We start from the raw sequence: 22,463 nt of genomic DNA, 5'->3' as shown, positions 1-22,463 counted from the left end.
AGCGGACATTCTTCCGAACGGACCAGACGAAAACGTGCAGTCCACAAGAACATCCCAGCTCGGCGCATCTGCCTAGGAAACCAGTTCACATTAACATCGCCGCTTCTACAAGGACGTGCCGTCTTTTAGATCCAGCAATGCGTATGGACTCAGTAAGACGACAAACAGTCAGGCAAAGCCAGTGTTTAGTTTAGTCTTAACTGATATTGTGAATCTGTGTTTCTGTATTTCCTGTCTTATCATTTGAATGTATTTTGTTAGCTATATATTTACGTGCATTGATTCGCCGTCTTTCGAGTATGTAATTATAGAATAAAACTACACAAGTAGTCTCTCTTTCCACAGCTAACACTTTTAACACTCCCACTTTTACCTTTCCTTTGTTCAAGGGACACGCGCGCTTGCGCGTACACACATCCTTACACTACTAACTTCCCGTTAGTGGTTAGTCCAACCCCTATATCTATTCTGTGTTTGTACGTTTGTTTAAATATATTTTATTAAATCCGGTGTCTGTTTTGGCGTCACAGACATGAGAGCCGAGTTAAAGCAGTCTTTAAAATAACTTCCAACCTTCAGGTTATCGGTATGTTAAATCATGAATATTATGTTATTTTAATTATTAATTAAAATACTAAATTTGTGGTTAGATATTTATGATAAGTAATTTTATGAGACTGATTACTTTTTGCAGTTTTACTGCTACACTACATTAATTGGCGCCTCGGTTTCGTAGAGACTAAAATCCCTACGTTATTTGGCGGCCCGTGCGAGGAAGATTAGCTTTGGCTCAAATTTCATGTCTTGTGGCTTCAGAACTTATTCCACTACAACCATTACAACATGTATTGACTGAAGCATGACTGGTTGATGCTTGATAATCAGAGCAAATATTTGCATTGCCATTTCTGTACAAAGGCAAACTGACATATCGGTACATAAATTAACTTGGTAATCGGTAGAATAAATGGGATTGCCTGTGTTCTGGAAATCCAAACCACCAAATAAAATGCCATTTATCATAAAAGACGATTAGGCCACACATCACTTTTCAGATATTGTAGAATCTGTAATTCTCCATCTGGTCAACAGGTGGCATCACATCTCTATGATTAAGACATCTTGTGAAAGTGAATGCAGACTGTTGCTGTACAATTCTATGACACCTGTTCTACACATGGGGCTGTAAGAATCTTGTCTTCCACTAAATAAACCTCTAGACCAATGAGTGTTATAAATATCTAAATTAAGTGCTCACTGAGTGTATATAGATTATCTATGTTGAAAACTTTTTTCTTTGTTTTTATCAAGGGTGCCAATAGTTACGGAGCCCTCTGTAGATATGTGCTTACTGTCCATGTATATATGTGTATAGCTGCAGAACTCTCCTCATCAAGTACAGCAGATACAGACAGGCCCAGTGGTGGAGCCACAAGACTCACAGGCTGGCAGAACCATGTGACTTCCTGGAATCTGTGCACACTCACCACAGGGACTCGCCATCTTACTAGTTGGGCTGGTTTTGGGTGGAATAGCTTTTGCCTGAGTCAGTATCCATGTAAATCAAAACTGTGCTTTTTTGAGCTTTTTTTTCTAAGACTTTTTTTTTTTTACTTATAATGGACTGGTATCAGTCTAACAATATAACGATATTGCAATCTAACAATAGGTAATAAAGGTATTGTCTGATCAGATTAATCCAATGTTTCAATGCTGGACTACAACAAATGTCTACCCACTAGCGATGTTCACAAGTCATCAAATGCAAGTTCGATTCAAGTCTCAAGTCTCTGAGCTACAGTCTAAGTCAAGTCTCAATTCTCTGGAATAGTGCAGCCTAAACAACAGTATGACTATAGAAATTCATCATGATTGCTATGCTAGTTGAAGATATAGGAAACAGAAGTGTAGATTACATATTTTTTATATGACATCAAGTGTATGTGACAACTGAAAAAACTGTATTATCAGGGGCACACACCAAAAATAATGGTTATTTAATTGATTTGTTCATACAGTGTATCAATGAACTACCAGTCCTGAGCCAACGTTTTTGCAAAGTCTTTCTCAATCTGGAAAGGAAGCTCAGAAGGAAATGGAAAATTATTCACTGTAATGATATATTTCATTACTTCGTCTGTGTTTAGCACTATACAGCTGTACTGTACATCCTTGGACTTCCAAACAAACTTATTTGATTGCAGGCATATTCACTGGCATTTCCCAATATGGAGGTTTATTGCCCCATTACCGTGCATGTTCAGTAGCTGGAGGAACTCCTGAGGCATGGAATGTAACCCACGATGGGGTCCAACATTGTCATAGTAGTGATGGGACAATTGCTTCTGGGAAAGGTCAAAGTTAAAGGGCCAGAACCCATAAAGGTGCACCTCGTCACACAGCTCCAGGGCTACACTCGCCAGCATTAACCCTGAGGAGAGACGGGGTGCCCGCTGGCCCCTCTGCCGCCAGTAACGGTGCAGATTCCGCAGGTAGTTAGGGTTGAAGAAAACTACCTTCTGCTGAGGGTAGAATGGGCGGAGGGCTTGGTGAACTCTGAAGGCGATTGCTGTGCAGAATCTAAATGCAAATGCAGGCATGATGAGGGGGGCATTTCCATATCTCGACAGTTTGTCTGCCAGGGGCTGGGGCTGCTTCTTCAGGTTTGGGTAGCTGCAGGGAGGTGAGGAATGAAGGGTAAGAGTTCACATAATAAGGGAAATGTAGGCTGGATGTGGAGCGGACTTATTATTGTTTGAAAAGGAACAAAAGCAGCACACTGTTAAGATTTAAATAAAATCCAAATTTAGTGAAATGCTGAACATTTTATCTTAACTGAAAGCCATCTGTCATACTTCCACCACCAAGAGACTGCTTTCACATTCTCTTTCACATTTTCTACATTTCCATAAGATTTAATTGCACAGAGTAAAACCTGTTTATGGGTACCATTAATAAATGCTGTGCTCCTTTTTGAATCAATTTAAATAAAGCAAAACAAGCCACAAAACAATCCAAATACTGTACACCAGAAAGGTCTTTACCCTCTTTGTATCTGGGTAGGGTTGGCTGTCATCATATTTGTCTTCACGCCTACATCTGTGCTGAAATTAATGGGAGCAAGATTCAACCTGCAAAGCAAAAACAGTTTATTTATTTGTGGTTCAGAGATTAGTTAATGAACGATAGGAAAACTGTACCTCCAAGCAAAATTTGCTTAATGACGGCCTGTAGTGTAGTGGTTCAGGTACATGACTGGGACCCACAAGGTTGGTGGTTTGATTGTCCACAATAAGATCCACACAGATGTTGGGCCCTTGAACAAGGCCCTTATCCTGCATTGCTCCAGGGGAGGATTGTCTCCTGCATAGTCTAATCAGGATGTATGTTGCCCTGGATAAGAGCGTCTGTCAAATGCCTTTCACGTAATGTAATGTAATGTAATGTGAAGTCTTCTCCAGCACATCCCAAAGACTTTCAATGGGGTTAATGGCCAATTCATGTGTGAAAATGATTCCCCGTGCTCTCTGAACCACTCATACACAATTTGAGCCAGATGAATCATGGCATTGTCATCCTGGAGTATGCTCGTGCCATCAGGGAAGAAAAAATCCATTGATGGGATAACCTGGTCATTCAGTATATTCAGGTACTCAGCTGACTTCATTTTATTGCCACATAATGTTGCTGAACCTAGACCTGTCCAATTGAAGCAACCCCAGATCATAACACTGCCTCCTTCTTACCCTTGGGTGGCCTGTAGCATAGTGGTTAAGGTACATAACTGGGACCCGCAAGGTCGTGGGTCGATCCCACGACCTTGTAGCCACAATAAGATCTGCACAGCCGTTGAGCCCTTGCGCAAGGCCCTTAACCCTGCATTGCTCGAGGGGAGGATTATCTCCTGCTTAGTCTAATCAACTGTACGTCGCTCTGTGTGCATTAGTGTTCTGCAGTGGGTTGGTAGCATTTTCTCCTGGATTAGTTAAGTCATTTGTTTGTTTGCTGTTTCTAATTCAGTTTAGTTGTCATTATAGTGTTCTGCTGTGTATTTGTTTGTTTGTTTGTTTGTTAGCTAATACAAGTGGTGTTTATTTAGATTACAGTGAAACTGGGTTAGGTGTTCAGTTCTCTCAGGAGAGCTAGGCTATTGAGTTAGGCTATTGTTTTTACTGGCTGGCAGGCCACAGCTTTTGTTGTCGGAGGAGCCAATAGTTTGCACTCTGCTTAGGGTATAATTACTGGCACACCTGGGGCCTCATTTATAAAACTGTGCTTAGGATTCACGTCAAAAGGTTGCGTAAGCATAAAACCTAGGACGTGCGTACGCAAAAAAATATTCTGATTTATAAAACAGTGCATACGCACGTCCCACGCCAGTTTTCCTTTATAAATCACAATCAACTCTAAATGTGGCGCAACTTTGCCAGCTTCATGTCCTGCCCACAGTTGCCTATAAATAGACAGTGAAACACCCCTAATGAATATGCATTTCACGAAGACGACAATGGCAAACGCTGAAAAGAAGGCCAAGAAAAGGGATTTCAGCCATTTGATTGCCTCTGAAAAGCTACAGGTGTGGGAATTACCCTGATTGATTGTAAATGACGAACAGTTCTGCACAACGAATGTGATGATGACGATGATGATAATAATAATAATAATAATAATACACGTTATTTGTCTAGCACCATTGGAAAAAAAACATAATATATGAATATGATAACAATATATGAAACTTTGCTCGTATCTGCCGACTGACGCATTGTAAACGGCATCAGTGCAGCGCAATTTGTCCGACTGTTCACCATATTATTTATGAGAATACATTTAATAACATGAAGTATTGTTTAACAATTCGTCTACATATTTGAGGGATTATTTTACAACATCTCCGTTTATATTTATCATCCTAAATCATATTTTTTGGGCACTCCAGGGAGCATCAATCAAACAGCTGTTTGTTTATTCGTTGTGAGAGGCTTTTATCCATTTTTGCAAATTAACTCTTCGTATATGATACGTGAGAGGTAATATTTCGTTACATTACATTACATTGCATGGCATTTAGCAGACGCTCTTATCCAGAGCGACGTACAACAAAGTGCAAATTAAACACAAGAACAAGTGCAAAGAGGACCTGAGAGGACAGTATAGTTCCGAGTCCTAGTGTTAACATGCAGAAAATCAGAACCCTTTAAGAGTACAATCAACAACAATCAATATTTTACACAGTGGTATCTGTTGTGTATCATTTTCGACTTCTCTCGTCGCCAAATGAGAACCCGTATAGCGAGATTCAACAATACAACACTTTAATAAGTATAACAGGGACGAAGCACGTCCTTACAGCAGCCATACCCAGCCTCAACTCCCGGCAAATCTTTATACCTTTTTACATCCTGTTTCATTTCCCGTTTTCCTGGTCTTACGTCACGAGCATTAAAGGCACAGTTTCTCATTTCTCCAGTTAATGTGCGTACGCATGGGTCAGAGTTTCGGTGGAGGACCGCACATTTTCCGGTCAAGTTCGTTTTTTATAAATGCCAAAGTTTGCTTAGAAAGTGGCGTACGCATTTTTTGTGCCTACGCAACGTTTATAAATGAGGCCCCTGAACTCACTTCAGGGGGATTAGTGTTCTGCAGTGGGTTGGTAGCATTTTCTCCTGGATTAGTTAAGTCATTTGTTTGTTTCCCTCTCCTCTGTCCTCATCTTCCTCGACCTGTCGGCCGCCTTCGATACAGACAACCATGAGATTCTGCTCTCATCGCTGTCTGGGATGGGTGTCACAGGGTCTGCACTCGCTTGGTTTTCCTCCTACCTCTCTGGTCGCTCCTACCAGGTGACTTGGAGGGGCTCAGTCTCTGACCCTCACCCCCGACAAACTGGAGTCCCGCAGGGCTCAGTTCTTGGGCCTCTCCTCTTCTCGCTATACACCATGTCTCTTGGTTCTGTTATCTCTTCCCATGGCTTTTCTTATCATTCTTACGCTGATGACACCCAACTCTTTATTTCCTTCCCCCCCGACACCCAAGTCACCACACAGATCTCTGCCTGCTTGGCTGATATCTCTGCGTGGATGACTTCCCACCACCTGAAGCTCAACCTTGCCAAAACTGAGCTTCTTTACATCCCTGCTAAGTCCTCTCAGTCAATCGACCTCTCACTGACTGTTGAGGACTTTGTAGTTTCCTCCTCCTGTACAGCAAAGAATCTTGGGGTGACTCTTGATGACTGCCTCACCCTGGCTCCACAAGTATCCTCCACTGCCAGAACCTGCAGGTTCTTTCTGTATAATATACGCCGTATCCGTCATCTCCTGACGGAGAAAGCCACCCAGCTCCTAGTCCAGGCGCTCGTCATTTCCCGCCTGGATTACTGCAACTCCCTCCTAGCCGGTCTCCCAGCGTGTGCCATCAAGCCCCTCCAGCTGGTCCAGAATGCTGCAGCCCGCCTGATCACCAGTCAGCCCAGGTCGGCTCATGTCACCCCGCTTCTCATTGGCCTCCACTGGCTTCCTATTGCCGCACGCATCCTTTCAAGGCCCTAGTGTTGGCATTTCAGGCTGCTAAGGGGACTGCCCCACCTTTCATACAATCCTTGATCACTCCCTACTCCCCAGCTAGACCACTCCGGTCTGCCAGCTCTGGTCGCCTTATGGTTCCCTCTCTACGTGCACCTGGCGGTCGAGCTGCACGTTCACGCCTGTTTTCCGTTCTGGTTCCTCAGTGGTGGAATGATTTGCCTACCACTGTCAGGACAGCAGAATCCCTCCCCCTATTTCGACGCAGACTCAAAACACACCTTTTCAAACTCTACCTCAGTCCTCCCTCCTGATTTCCCCCGCCCCTCCTTTCTGATATCCCTATCCCTATGATCCCTATGATGACGACTATATGTTAAGAACAGCATTCCATGTGTATTTTCCTAGTTCTGGATGTGATTCTTTGACTTGTGGTAGAACCTATGCACTTGTAAATCGCTTTGGATTAAAAGCATCTGCCAAATGACAAAAATGTAAAAAAATGTATAAGAGCGTCTGCCAAATGCCATAAATGTAATGTAATATAATGAACCCTGAGTGCCCATCACTCTAAAATAGGGTAAATCTGGACTCATCAGTCCACATCTTTATGCTCCCTAGCAAACTGAAGCCTTTTTTCTGATTAGTCTAACTAACAATTGGTTTTCATGTGGCCACACAGCTGTTTAGTCACTTTCACTATTAAACATAGGCGTGAGTCCTCCTTTTGCTTCTTTACGATTCCACTTCACCAAGCGTTTAAGTTATCTCCAATCACGATTCAAGAGTTTTTTCTGACCACATTTCTTCCACAAAGTTGACGGTTCACCACTATCCTTACAGGTTCTAATAATGCGTTGGACAGTTCTTAACTGAATTATAGTAATTTCAGCAATCTCCTTAGTTCAATTCATTGCTTGATACAGGCCAATAATTTGACCCTTTTCCATGACCACAGTCTTCCGACATGGTTGTAGAAATGAGAAGCTACTCACTGCAGTTAGGGTTAAATTAATTGTTGCCAGCTGAAACATATCAATCACTCGTATTCCCTTAAGTATTTGCTTATTTAACTTTTCTTTGGCAAGGCAGTGTATTTTTAATGCTAAATCATTTAAAAGGATATCGCCCACCCCTAGGTTTTTGTACAGTTGTGTTCAAAATAATAGCAGTCCAACATGACTTACCAGAGTTTTTGGTAGAAAATATATTACTACATGGCAAATAATTTACCAGGTGTAGTAGAGTCATAGAAAACCAACAGACCCAACATTCATGATACACATGCTCCTGAGTCTGTGTAATTGAATAATTAATTGAAAGAGGCGTGTTCAAAATAATAGCAGTGTGGAGTTCAATTAGTGAGGTCACTCATTCTGTAAAAAAACAGGTGTGAATCAGGTGGCCCTTATTTAAGGATGAAGCCAGCATATGTTTGCATGCATTTCTCTCTGAAAACCTGAGAAAAATGGGTCGTTCCAGACATTGGTCAAAAGAACAGCGTACTTTGATTAAAACGTTGATTGGAGAGGGAAAAACGTATAAAGAAGTGCAGAAAAGAATAGGCTGCTCGGCTAAAATGATCTCCAATGCTTTAAAATGGAAAGTAAAACCAGAGAGACGTAGAAGAAAACGAAAGACTACCATTCGAATGGATCGAAGAATAGCCAGAATGGCAAAGACTCAACCAATGATCAGCTCCAGGGTGATCAAAGACAGTCTGAAGTTACCGGTGAGTACTGTGACAATTAGAAGACGCCTGTGTGAAGCAAATCTATCGGCAAGAAGCCCCCGCAAAGTCCCACTGTTAAAAAAAAAAAGACACGTGCTGAAGAGGATACAATTTGCCAAAGAACACATCAACTGGCCTAAAGAGAAATGGAGAAACATTTTGTGGACTGATGAAAGTAAGATTGTTCTTTTTGGGTCCAAGGGACCCAGGCAGTTTCTCAGACGACCACCAAACACTGAATTCAAGCCATAGTACACTCTGAAGACAGTGAAGCATGGTGGTGCAAGCATCATGATATGAGGATGTTTCTCTTACTATGGTGTCGGGCCTATTTATCGCATGCAAGGGATCATGGATCAGTTTGCCTATATCAAAATACTTGAAGAGGTCATGTTGCCTTATGCCAAAGAGGAAATGCCCTTGAAATGGGTGGTTCAACAAGACAACGACCCCAAACACACCAGTAAGCGAGCAGCATCTTGGTTCCAGACCAACAAAATTAAACTTATGGAGTGGCCAGCCCAATCCCCGGACCTTAATCCAATTGAAAACTTGTGGGGTGACATCAAAAATGCTGTTTCTGAGGCAAAACCAAGAAATGCAGAGGAATTGTGAAATGTTGTCAAATCATCCTGGGCTGAAATACCTGTCCATAGGTGCCAGAAGTTGGTCGATTCCATGCAACACAGATGTGAAGCAGTTCTCAGAAACCGTGGTTATACAACTAAATTAGTTTAGTGATTCACAGGAAGGCAAATCCTGAAGACATTTCAGCTTATACAGTAAATATTTGAGTTTGTAAAGAAAAAAATATATATATATATATTTTTTTGAACAGCCCAATATTCATTTTTCTTCATTTTCTGTATTTATTAGTAATTAAAAAATTGACACATTTTTCTTCATGTTTTGATTTAGGATATAATGTGCAGTGTTCCCAATGCATCGAAATAAAACCTATTATAAGGATTTTGAGCTTTACTCACGTTTTTAAACACACTGCTATTATTTTGAACACAACTGTACACATTATTAAATCATAGTTGTGGAACCTGTTTTTTGGAGAAATTAATTTTGCATTTGAAAAACATAAGACATTGGTTGATTCCATTAACACAACTTTACTCATGTTGGGAAATAAAGCTCATGATTTTCACACTTAAAAGGTTCACACTTGCACTTCCCGGTTACAACTGCTGTCTGTCCTGTTTCCAATGTCGTGGAATGACCTTCCTGTGGAGGCTGTTTATTGTAGTTATCACACTTTTGTATGGCTTGTTTTATTATTCCTAGGGTTATGTCTGTTGCTACTTTTGTTTGTTTATTCATTTTATTCTCATCAAATTAATCTACAAGGTCCTAGTTCTATCTCTGTGGTCAATCCAAGCACTTGGAACTGTGCCTGGTACATCACCAAGGTTTGAATACTGTCCTATAGTATAGCGTGTTCTGCATGCAAATTGATGTTGCCAATGTTATTAGTGAGCTGGTTAGGGCAAATGTTCTCTGAAAGTTATCTTCTCAGCACAAAAGTTATATAGGAAAATGTACAAAATATCGGGGCTAGTCAAAAAAGATTCCCGGCTGAAGCCCCAGAAGCCCAATCAAATCACCTGACTGTGATGGAATGTTTATTTCTACTTAAATATGCTGTTGATTATTTTATTCCAAAATTTTGCATTTTGTCTGTAGCTGAACTTTATAATTAATGTATAGTTGTTGTGCCCATGGAATATAGACTCATATGATAACACTTCCTTTATAGTAGGACCGGTTCTCTTTGGGTTAATTACTATTTTCTGATTCATGTCACCATTTTCATTTGTTTTTTTTAGGATTGGGAGGGAGGCACAGTGCTTTGGCTCACATGTAGGGTTGTCTGTTTTGTAATTACAACCATCATACATTTATGGTGGACAGAATAATTAGTTGTGGGCCACAAATTCACATTATTTTAGAATACTTTTGGAAAGGTGACTACATAGCCATTGGAATCTGAAGTGTACCTTATAACAAAGTCGGCCATATTAATATCGGAACCACAACTGCTGTTCTTCAGAATCCCACCATTTCCGACGACTGCACAGCGCCCAAGTTGACCTCCAGTCCTCCAGGGGGTAATCTTACAGAGAATAAAACATTACCCCGATATAAATTAAGTTGAATATTAACCACATATAGTAATATACAGTGGGCTCCAGAATTATTGGCACCCTTGATAATTATGTGCAAAACAATACTGTAAACTAAAAAATAATAATGTGATTAACATTTACATTAGATTAAATTACATCACAGGCATTTGGCAGACACTCTTATCCAAAGCAACATACAACAAAGTCCATAGACATAACTAGTGTGCTGAAAAACCCAAGAGGGAAGTAAAGTTCTCATTACTAGGAGTGATCACATAAATACAATACAGTCTTAGCAAACAAGTCATACAAATGATAACTACAATAAACAGCCAACATGGCCAATTAGAAAGGAGGTAGGGAGGGGTGAGGAGAGTTTCTTCTTCGGTCTCTGCTGTTCTGACCTCTATGAGAAGGTAATTCCACTACCGTTGGGCTAGAACAGACAGCAGTTGTAACCGGGAAGTGTAATTGTGAATCCTGACGTTGAAACGCCATTGGCTGTGGCAATTAGAACCAATTTTCAACCAATGAGCTTTAATTATTGAACAGCTACACAATGTTTTGGTACAGTGCCAGCCGTCAACTGAAAGCAGAATTTAAGGACTATAAACACAGGCAGAAATGAGTCAACATGTCAGTGAGCCTTTTCCGATGATAGGAAGGGATTTACAATGTTCTTGTAGCAGTGTTTTAACACAAAAATCTTACCTATAAGCTAAGACATAAGCTTTATTTTCAACATATGTAAAGTAGTGCACTTAATTAAAGATTCAATGGAATCAACAAGTATTTTATTTTATTTCAAAACTATTTGTTTAAAAGGAAACGGTATAAGGTTTAATAATTTGTGCAAACGCCTAGGTGTGGGCGATATATCATTATAAAATATGATGTGCTATGATATGAATTTGGCTATGTAATCAATACCAGTAGAGAATGGATTTTGACGCTTACACTGCGTCAATGCAAAACCTTTGGTCAACAGAAGAGGGATGAGAATAAGGAGAGCCTGCTAGTCTGGGGCTACAATGGGATTGGTTAAGGCGTGTTGATTGATTTGTCACATGCCCAATCAGGCCAGTACCTTAAGTAAGTCTTATCTATGTCAAAGATCATTTTTCTTTTTTTACCATCCTGGAAGCATTGCCAGATTCAAAGAGGAAGCGCTTAATTTGAATGAAAAGTGTAAACTAGATCACGCAAGCGTGATCGCATGAGTAAATCCATCCATCCATCCATTATCTTAACCCGCTTATCCTGAACAGGGTCGCAGGGGGGCTGGAGCCTATCCCAGCATACATTGGGCGAAAGGCAGGAATACACCCTGGACAGGTCGCCAGTCCATCGCGGGGCACGCACACCATTCACTCACACATTCATTCCTACGGGCAATTTAGACTCTCCAATCAGCCTGACCTGCATGTCTTTGGACTGTGGGAGGAAACCGGAGTACCCGGAGGAAACCCACGCAGACACGGGGAGAACATGCAAACTCCGCACAGAGAGGCCCCGGCCGACGGGGATTCGAACCCAGGACCTCCTTGCTGTGAGGCGGCAGTGCTACCCACTGCACCATCTGTGCCGCCGCATGAGTAAATGAAAACAGAAATTGGTCCTTGGTTGTCTTTTAAAATTAGCCTGTGTGGTAATCATTCCTTTTGATCGAAATGCCAAAACATTAGACTATTTATAACTCCTTTCATCCTGCTGTTTCATTCTGCTTGTTCGCTACAAGTGGCACAATCAAATTATGAACGGAATACATTTGTATACACAACCAGACTACCGCTGCATTTCAATTGCTCAATAACTAACGTTAGGCTGCAGATTTAGCATTCATTCTTTTTTTTACCAACGCTTGCTTAGTCGCAAATAATTAACCAATGCTTTATCATTCATTAATACCGACTACCGAGTAACGTCTCAATCGGATTGGCCATTTCCTTGTAAAATAATGCTGCGATTTACTGAAGTAACTTTAAAATGATAACGTAGCTATCTCTAACTCACATGGCGTGAATTCCGATCTGTCTGCACTGAATGGACAGTTCCTTGGCTTTTCCCATGCTGACGGACAAAGGGATTTTGCATGCTTCTTACCTAATTTTTACACTCTAGTGAAACAGGAAGTGATGGAAGGACACAATATAGTTCCGTATCTATCTACAATATACAGTAGATTATTATCTGTGTTGTTGAATACATGCAGTTTTTTTCCCTCATTTTTCTTCATTTAATTTAATTTCCGGAGCCCACTGTATATCTCAACAAATTGTTTTCACAACATACATACACACACACACAATGTTTTGACTAAATTGTTCCAGCACATATCCTAACCTCAGGGAACATTTGCAGCAGTGAGTTTCCCACCACTCTGGTTGCCTTCTCTGCTTCATAAGTAATCTTCTGACCCAGGGCAGTGTTTTGCTTTGTCAGAACCAGCTCCTCAGTGGCATTGCAACTGTAGTACAGTTCAACCCTGCAGTGGGGTGGGGGTGCAAAAAAAGCCACCATAGTCAGCTAAATATCTTTCTGTTTTTATTTGGTGAGCTCAGAATAATGAACAGTTGCAGCAGGCAGGATACTTGAAGGAATGTACCTGTAGCGTTCTTTTTGAGTTATATTTGATGTCCAAGGGCAGCTCATGAGCTGCCTCATATTGTCTGTAAACTCTTTGGTGTTGCGTCTGTGAGAAGAAAAATGGTGAGAACAAGACCCTTGGACCACCCATACTGGCCCAGCACACTGTGTTTCAGCACCACACAATGGCACTGATGTGAATCTGTGAACAAGCTTATAGTTTTGCCTTTAATCAGGCATAACCAAAATGAAAGAGATCCAGAAGGACATGACAAGCAAACACAGTTTAAAAGGCAGTGAAAACATGCCACAGAAATAGAATAGAAAACCCCACAATACTTACAGTTTCAAGACTTTCAGTGAAGCATACTTTTCCCTCAGTCTTGTGCACTGTTGCAGTCTTACAACTGAATTTTCTAAGTTCTCTTCCCTGCAACACAGCACAAGAACGGTAATGAAGTAAAATTAAGTTCAAGCTAAATTTCACCATGAATGGTCATCTTTGGGGTTCTGACAGCCATGGCATTAGACCAAAGCAATGTTAAAGGGGAAGTTTATATGGAAAGTGACCTTACTGTTAAATTTTTTAATGTACATTTTTGGCACTTTTAAACCACAGGAGAAAGGGTCTGATTAACCATGGTGAACTACAGCAAATCTTTGTAATGTTTCTGTATTTGTTCTGTATGTTTTCATGTTTAGTCTTGTTTATTATTCATTTTTCTTAGTTACCTGGTTTATGTTCCCATTACAGTTCTCCATTGTCCTCCCCTGTTATGTCTGCGTCTGAATGTTTACCAGTCTAGTCACTCCCCTAACAATCACTTTTATTGGGTAGTTTAGAAATATTCACGTAACTAACTCACTAACGCTATCTCTTAGTATTTCTGCACTGTTCTGTAACTCCGCCTCCCTATGCTATCCCTGATTACTCGTTTAGTTTCAGCGAAGTGTTCGCACCTGTCTCTAACTATCACTACGTCTTCAAACTGTGCAAATGTCTACTCCCTAATCCGGAGCCGTATGTTTTACATGTTTTGTTTCGTGCATCCAGTCCGCGTTTTCGTCTCCCTCCCGTTATTATGTTATTACCCTATTATGTTTTCCCACCTGTTGTCTATTTGTTTAGCCCACCTTTTTCTCTGCCCCGCCTAGATTGTCACCTTCCCTCTTGTATTTAAACCCCATTCTCTGTATGCTTCTTTGTCAGAACGTTGATCTTAATAAATGCCGATTGTGTGTAAGCCTTGTTATAGAGAGTCTTGATAGACACCCCTTTGCCTTGACTTCCGTACCTGCCTTGCCCTCTTGTTTTGTTTGCTCATCTGATCTTCTGGTTTTTTCGACGTTATTTTGTATTTTTTGACTACGAGTTTGTTTTTGCCCTTTTGTACCGTCGCCCTGTGATTTCCTGGATTTTGACCTCTCGCTTGTTTTTTCGACTACTCTTTTGCTTTTCGTTCTTGGCTTTGTACTGGATCTCTTGGCTTTTGACCACTGAACATTAAAACTTCGATTTTTTGATTATCCTGTGGTCTGCGTCTGGGTTCTCTGCACCGTACATAACAATATTTAGAAACGGTTTTTTTCATTTGTCCTTGGTTCAGCCAATCAGCAGCCATTTCAAGAAATGTCATTAGAAAGATGATGTTTGAAAAAAAGTTCAATCTAAAGATTGAGTATGTTGAATAAAATTAATATTAATGTACTTTTAGTTGATACTTAGTTAGACTAAGCCAATGGCAGCGTATGCAGACAAGAAAGCAGGGTTAGTTTCTGATTCTCGGCATCCAATTTAAATTCTCCGTTCCACATATCCTTTTGCTGCATTAATGTTTAATAATTTCTAAACTTTGTTTAGAAAGCTCAAATACCTAACACTGATCAAACATGAACTGGATTATATAGGTGTAGAGAGTTATGTATGTATAAGTACCTTCTGTCTATAGGGGATAGGGGATTTTAACATTTTTATAATCACAAACATTTTCATGACACATTTCCTTTTATGTATCACTATTTCAATGCCAAACATGCCGATGATGTATGTGACTGTATCATCAAAACACATTCCTCTTCACTGGAATGGCAAATTAGGGAGGTGATAGATTCGGGGATTAGGAGCCTTCACCTCCTAAGCACAAACATGCTGGGTGTAGACACACGCCTTGCCAAGGCAATGGCTGAAAGAAAAGTCACTTTTAGTGAGAGAAGCTCTAGCCCCAGACTGGCCAAGGGCTCAGGGGCATTCAAGACCATCCCCAGGTCCTATGAGAGGACCATATGAATCTTTGGCGGCACAGCCTCTGTGTACTGACACTCCACCTCCTCACAGGGACATCTCAACAATGCGTCTGTGTTACCATGCATCCGCCCTGCTCGGTGTTGCACCTTTTTTTTTGCCTCCTGACAGTGCATGCTCTTTGGGAGCACTTTGTCAGATTGTTTGGAAAGTGAGCTCCCTTCTCAGTTCGCTTTGGTTTCTCTTTGAGAAAGATATTATTGCCGAGTATAGCCTCTTCTCCCAGAAGAAATTGGAGCAAGAGCTTTGTTGTTGATGTGTGGACTGCACAGAAGTGTAACTGATTGATAAGTGACTGGATTGGTTTTGCTCAGTAGCACCTCTTCCCCAGTCAGGGTGAAAGCAACTGTTTCCGTAATGGCTGTTGACCGGCGTATTCCCTCATCAGAGCAGAAGTGACCATCCCAGCTGTGGCTGTTTGGAACTTCTCTAGAGTGGCACCTTTCCAACATCAGGGCGAAAGCAACCATCTCAGCTATGGCTGTCGACTTGCCTCTTCCCCTGTCGGCCACAGAAAACATGCAATTTTCCTGTCAGCGCGAGAGTGGCTGGTGGGAGTTGTAGCGATTGGCCATGATAGTTATATTAGTAATTTTAGAAATATAGACAGATTTCGAAATTTATTAGGTAGACCCTTTATTAGGTAGGCAAATATTTAATCGGCCAATCATGTGGCAGCAACTAAATGCATAAAAGCATGTAGACACAGTCAAGAGGTTCATCTGTTGTTCAGACCAAATGTCAGAATGTGGAAGAAATGTGATCTAAGTGACTTTGACCATGGAATGTTTGCTGGTGCCAAGAGTGGTTTGAGTATCCCAGAAATGGCTGATCTCCTGTGATTTCCACTCAGTCTCTAGAGTCCCAAGAATTTGGGTTCTCCCTTTTTGCACTGATTATTACACATTTGTACCGCACATTTTTTTAAATTCCAGAAACCATATTACTAGCATACTCATTATTCTTCCTTTTCCATGTACCACCATCATTTCAACCTTCTATAAACAAGAAAGAACTGTTCTATGGCTTCCATGTCTGCTCTTAAGAGTTGGTCCTAGGCCCAGCGTCCTGACAATCACTGTTCTACTTTCTCCTATCAATAATTATAGTTACTTACTACAGAAAATAAAAGGTTTGATTTGCATATGCAATGGGTTTGTGTCTTCTATCACCTCCAATTGCAGAGCCTTGAATACCATAGACGTGTATTATGTATCTGCAAGAATTGAAAATTATATCCTTTTATTTCAGATTGTAAGGCAGACTGACTGCAATAACCTTTAATAATTAAACCTTTACATACTATTAGTGAGTGGGTGAGGTTTCCTTCCTCTGGTGGTGGTGTCATAAAGTTTGCAACTTCCCACCAATTCCATAAAGTTTACACTTTCCCACAACGTTTTTTGCAACATCTTTTAGTACATGGGAAGGTTTGAAAGAAAACATCATACAGGCCCCTCTCTTGGCCCCCCTTAATCACTTCCTCCCTCTCACATTTGCCTCAGGTCTCAGTCACTGAAATTATGCATAAAGCATGGGATATTTCATGACAAAGCAAGTTTAGATTATATTCATGTTTGGTCAATCATTCTAATTGTTTCAGTGTGACTGCTGCAATGGTCTAATTTCCACATCAGTATACCTAGGGAGCATTCTGGTTTTGGCTGTGGATGAGATTGCCTTGGCAGAGAGAAATGATTGGCACTACATATAGTTTTGAATGTATTGATTCCATTAGTTAAATTGGAATCTGAACCTGGAGTCAACTGAAACTTTCCTGAATCTGGCTATGGTCAGGAAAGGTAACAAGTAAGGTAGGGACCCCAATTTAGAGATTATTACATTCGTCAGGGCCTGTAATTTTGAGGTAATGTATGGGAATTAATTCATTAGTACTGCTAGGTGTTAGATCGGCAGAAGACCAGTATTTCCATAGATGTGTTTGTGATAACTATACTGATTACACAGCAAATTTGGTATCTCCCACTGGGTCCAAACATTAACATTCCAGTTGTCAGTGTTCTTATATAGCCTGTTAGTTCTTAATTGAAATTCACAGAACATGCTGGATGCTTTTTCACAGTCTCAAGATTTGATAAAATCAGAGCCTGCACCGCGTTGTCAGATCCTGAACAATCAGCTGTAACATTCAATTTAAAAATGCATATAACAGTAATCAGTACAACAACTATTTTTTTATATTTTATTTTTTTGACATGCAGCGGTAGCTAACACTAGCTAGGTATTTAGCTAGGTACCTAGGTATTTTCCTACTGCACAACCTACTGAGCTAATATTACCTAATTTAACTTAGAAAGCAATAGTTACCCAAGTAACATGGAATCCAAATTAGAGACCGATTGAAGATAATGACTAGCTGATGTTATATTAAATTATTCCTCAGATAAAACCTAACAAGCAAACAAGCTAGCTAGCCAACGTTTGCAACAGCAAACAAATATTTTTGTTTTTGCTTAGTGACTGTCTCTCTCTGTTTTATTTATTTATTTAATATATTTTGTTGTTGTTGAAATGTGCCCATAATTTTTTATTGAAAACATAGCATTCCAAGACTGTATGTTGTCAGGTTTTTTGTAAGACTCTGCTATGCTGTAAATAGTAATTTTTTAGTTGAATAAATTACTTATTTATAACAACATCCACATTACATAGGCATATTTTCAAATCTCCAGTCAGCTTTTAGCACTGACTTAATTCACAAATTCACTCTCACAATATTGACTGAAGAAAGTAATGGGTAAATGGTACAGCGTAAATATTGTATTGTTGCTTGCGCAAGTTTCCGACATATAGGTTATTTGCATTGTCCTTGTTGTCATGTGTCAGATCGGATAACTCCTGCCTGAATAGTTTGGCCGGGATGTTCCGGCACTCGGAGGTACGCACCTTTCCCCGCAATTTCAAGGTGTATTCATTTGCGTTGGCATGGATTTCACCGTTCGCATAATTTCCCGGTGTGATGTGAATTCACGAGGCCGGGGGCTATCAACAGGTGATTCTGCTTCTAATATACGATGCCTTGCTGTTTCATAATCTGGTGGATTGCTGGGGTTTAGTTTTATGGGAAATTGACGTTTGCCGCTTTTAGGCTATGCCCATCTGGTGGATTGTAATTCTAATTAAGTCCGTGCTGCCTAAAGTCACACTGCCAACGCAACGCTCTCTCTCTCTCTGCGGTTAATGGTAATTTGAATTGAATCAATAAAAAAATAAAAGAAATCTATAAATGCTCCACTTTGCACGCACCATAGTCGAGTCGAGTTCTGTCGTCTCAAGCGGTCTGGGAGTGTGTAGCCACTCCTTGTTTCGGTTGGTTTTAAACAGGGAATGATGACAGGCAGATACGACTGCAAAGTTTCCATTAAACCTCTATAAACATTGCATAATTCAATGTGCTTTGTCTGACTGAAGTGGCACAAAGCCTACAGATTGTGCAGATAGTCAGTAAATTCCATTATCAAGGCCACACCAGTAGCAACATTTAGGCAATGCCAGGAATCTCAAAACACACATGAATACTAAGCAGATGGATGGTGGTACTAAAAACAGATGGTATTGGGTGGTAGAAAATAACTATAACAAATAACTCACAAATGATCCTTTTAGCATGAACAAACACACACACACACACACAACCACACACACACACACACACACACACACACACACACACACACACACACACACAAACAGTACAGTACTTATTTGTTGGATATGTTAATATATATATGTTAGAATTCTCAATTATGACATCTTAAAATGAGTTTATGAAATAAATTAAACATTTCAAAATATTAAATATATTGAATGGCTTAATATGAAAATCAGACACAAAATAGTACTTTGTTGTGGTCAAGTTGTATTTATGAAACCTACCGTACAGAATCCCAGAGTTGAAAGTCATACGTTTTCCATGTCATGAACAAAGTACAGAACCAGCAGATGAGAATAAAAAAGCGTAGCTTCTCCATTTTCAACACCACTCAACTGAAGGTGAAAATACAAGTTCAAAAGGCAATGCAGAGAAGGTGGGGCTTAGGTTGAGTGCTGTACATCCTCTATTGGCTCACCTTTAGGATTGTTTCTGTAAATCATTCAACTGATTCACAGAATATCAGCTTCATATAAAGACAACTGAGTAGAACATATCACCTTTTGTATCAGACCGCCCAATTTTTTTTGGGTTTTGCCTGCATGTGTGAGAAAAGATAAACCAACCTGAAGACCATAGAGCTGCCTTTGGGAGAAAAGCAAGCCTTTTTGAATCTTAGAAAAGAGAAATCAATCAGAGTCATTGCACAAGCATTGGCTCTGAATGTTCTGGAACTTAGAATGTCCTGAAAAAGAAAGAAACCATTGGCGTACTGTGCAACAGACGTAAAACAGGTTTTGAGAGCTCTGAAGAAGGATCCCAAAACATCAGCCAGTGACCTCACAAATGATCCTCTGTGGTACACGCTGCTGTGCCATTGCCTATTCTGCTTCTGTTCACAAGCTAACGCTAGCCTCATTTTCCTCTCCAGCCATGCCACCACTTTATTCCACCGTGGATCTCCATGGCCACTCTGTTGCTGATTGTATGGACAGTTGTAATACGGTAATTTGACAATGGGTGTCGCTAATGTGCTGTACTGCCCTCTAGTGTCTGCTTGTAGTTCCGGTTGGATCTCTGAATAAAAAACACGTGAAACTTCAATATGGACAGATTTGGAATACTTCGCAAACCCCGTTCCGTCCACAGACGCAAGTTTGTTTATAACTTTTCGTCTCCTAACTCCATCCCGTCTCTGTGGTCTTGTCGCGCTCTCAATTCCTCATTATGTCATCACAACAAACTACATGTGAATACAGCCAATCTCCGCCCCCTTCCAAAACACTCACAACTAATTACAAATCTATGTTTGGCCTTGTTCAACACTCGCTCCCTCAGCAATAAAAGCCTCATTCTAAATGAATTTATAACGGACAATAACCTGGATTTCCTCTGTCTCACTGGCATAAACCTATGGAGTATTTCTCACTCAACCACACTACACCCAATGGCTACAGCTACCTGGAAAAACCATGCCCTGATGGCCGTGGAGGTGGCATTGCTGTTTTTCACCGGAAAGACATTAAGTCCTCTCCAATTTCCATTCCACCTCCACAGTCAGTTGAATACCTTGCTTTTACACTCTCTGGTCCTACCCCTCTGGTCATTGCTGTTATCTACCGCCCCCCTAAGCCTAACCTGTCCTTCCTCTCTGATATACCTGATTTTCTGACACAGCTTAGCTCCATCTCATCTTCCATTCACCTCCTGGGCGACTATAACATTCACATTGACTCCACTGACTGCAAAACTGCCTCAGACTTTCTGGATTTGTTGCACTGTTTTAATTTCACACAGCACATCGACTTCCCCACCCAGAACCGCGGTCACATTTTGGATTTAGTCTGCTCCACTGGTCTCAGTACAAACCACCTGTCTGATCTTGACCTCACCATCTCTGGCCGCCTGGTCATCACCATGGACATTGATATTCCCACCCCCATACCAAAAGCAAAATGCACTATAACCTTTCATAGCATCCAATCCATCTCCCCCTCCTCTTTTTCAGCCTCCCTTTAGGAAAAAATGTCTAATTTCCCTCCCCCAGTGTTCACCTCCCCATCTAACTTTGTCACCTACTACAGCAATGCACTCTCCTCCTGCCTTGATCAACTGGCCCCCATCAAAACCAAAACAGTGACCTACTACAACAATACAGTCTGCTCCTTGGTACACTCCCGAACTCCGCCAGATGAAATCCCAGACTCATTGATATCATCCATTGTCACAATCTACATTTCCACTACTATGCATCCAGCTGTAAATCTCCACCAAATCCATCTCTACATTCAGAACTATGCTGCCGAACTGCTCACCCACCCCCGGTCCTGTGAACACATCACTCCTGTCCTTCAATCCCTCCACTGGCTTCCGGTTAGACAACAAATTCAATTCAAACTCTTACGCATCACCTACAAGGCTCTCCATAACCAGGCTCCCCCCTACCTCACCGACCTTCTTCACCACCACACTCCCTCCCGCAACCTCCGTTCAACTGATGCCAACCTGTTTCCCCCGTGCCAGACCACCTGTCTCCCCCTTGCCGGACCAAGCACCGAACTTGAGGAGACAGGGCCTCCTCCGTCCCTCTGGAACTCTCTCCCCAAATCCATCCGTGACTCTTCCTCGCTTTCCATTTTAAAAAATCCCTCAAAACTCACCTTTTTAAAGCTGCTTTTAATGCCTGATTTACTGTCTCTGTTTATTCTTTGATTGTAATTTTCTTTCTAATTGTATTTTAATCATTGTATCACTTTTATGTAAAGCATTTTTGAGTACCTTGAAAAGCACTCTATAAATAAAATGTATTATTATTATAAAGGGCTGAACGTATCTCAATAAACCATTTGAAGAAGACTTGATTCGAAGAAGACCAGCAATATAGAGGTTATACCACAAGATGTAAACCACTCATGAGTTGTAAGAATCAGAAGACGAGATTACAATTTGCAAAGTACAAAGATGAGCCATAAAAGTTCTGGAACAAAGTTTTATGGCCTGATGAGACCAAGATGGAAAGGCCGATTTTGGAGAAAGAAGCGATCTGCTCATGACCCAAATCATACAAGGTCATCTGTGAAGCACTGTGGAGGAAGTATCATGGCTTGGGCTTGCCTGACTACTTCTGGAGTGGGCTCTCTAGTCTTTATTGATGATGTTGCTCATGATGGTAGCAGCAGGAGAAATCAGAAGTCTACAAAAACATTCTGTCTGCCAACTAATGGAGAAATGCATCCAAACTAATTGGGAGGAACTTCATCATGTAGCAATGACCCAAAACACACTGCCATTTTTGCCTTAAATCATTATTACAAGACCATTGTAAATCCCTTCCTATCATTGAAACGGGCTCACTGACATGTTGACTCACCCTCTTCCTGTGTTTATAGTCCTAAAATTCAGGTTTCAAAATATGTAGTTGATGGGCCAGCACTCAAAAAGCTCATTGGTTGAAAATTGGTTCTAATTGCCACAGCCAATGGCATTTCAACATCAGCGCATTCACTGAGAAAGGGTGGGATACACAATGTTATGGTTTGAGCGTGTTTGTTTCTGCAATTCCTCTCTTGAC

The 22,463-nt window shown here is 40.9% G+C and overlaps 1 protein-coding gene across 2 annotated transcripts; it reads right to left on the bottom strand.

The window, feature by feature from the left end:
- Positions 1-1,980: 1,980 nt before the first annotated feature.
- LOC133124758 (alpha-2,8-sialyltransferase 8F-like) lies at positions 1,981-19,278 on the bottom strand. Of its 2 annotated transcripts, XM_061236211.1 has the most exons (8): positions 19,177-19,278; positions 15,600-15,780; positions 13,321-13,407; positions 12,997-13,083; positions 12,735-12,876; positions 10,263-10,378; positions 3,045-3,131; positions 1,981-2,673 (listed from the first exon to the last, which is right to left on the bottom strand). In XM_061236211.1, the coding sequence occupies exons 4-8, from the start codon at positions 13,053-13,055 to the stop codon at positions 2,211-2,213; spliced, it is 867 nt and encodes a 288-aa protein (XP_061092195.1). In that variant the 5' UTR covers positions 13,056-13,083; positions 13,321-13,407; positions 15,600-15,780; positions 19,177-19,278; the 3' UTR covers positions 1,981-2,210. The 2 variants fall into 2 exon arrangements, with proteins under 2 accessions (XP_061092195.1, XP_061092194.1); XM_061236210.1 differs by lacking the exon at positions 15,600-15,780 and having other exon boundaries at positions 19,177-19,272.
- Between the last annotated feature and the right edge of the window lie 3,185 nt (positions 19,279-22,463).

Source organism: Conger conger, chromosome 3, assembly GCF_963514075.1.
Source record: "Conger conger chromosome 3, fConCon1.1, whole genome shotgun sequence".
Lineage (NCBI taxonomy): Eukaryota > Metazoa > Chordata > Actinopteri > Anguilliformes > Congridae > Conger > Conger conger.
This window is presented reverse-complemented; position numbering and strand designations above follow the sequence as displayed.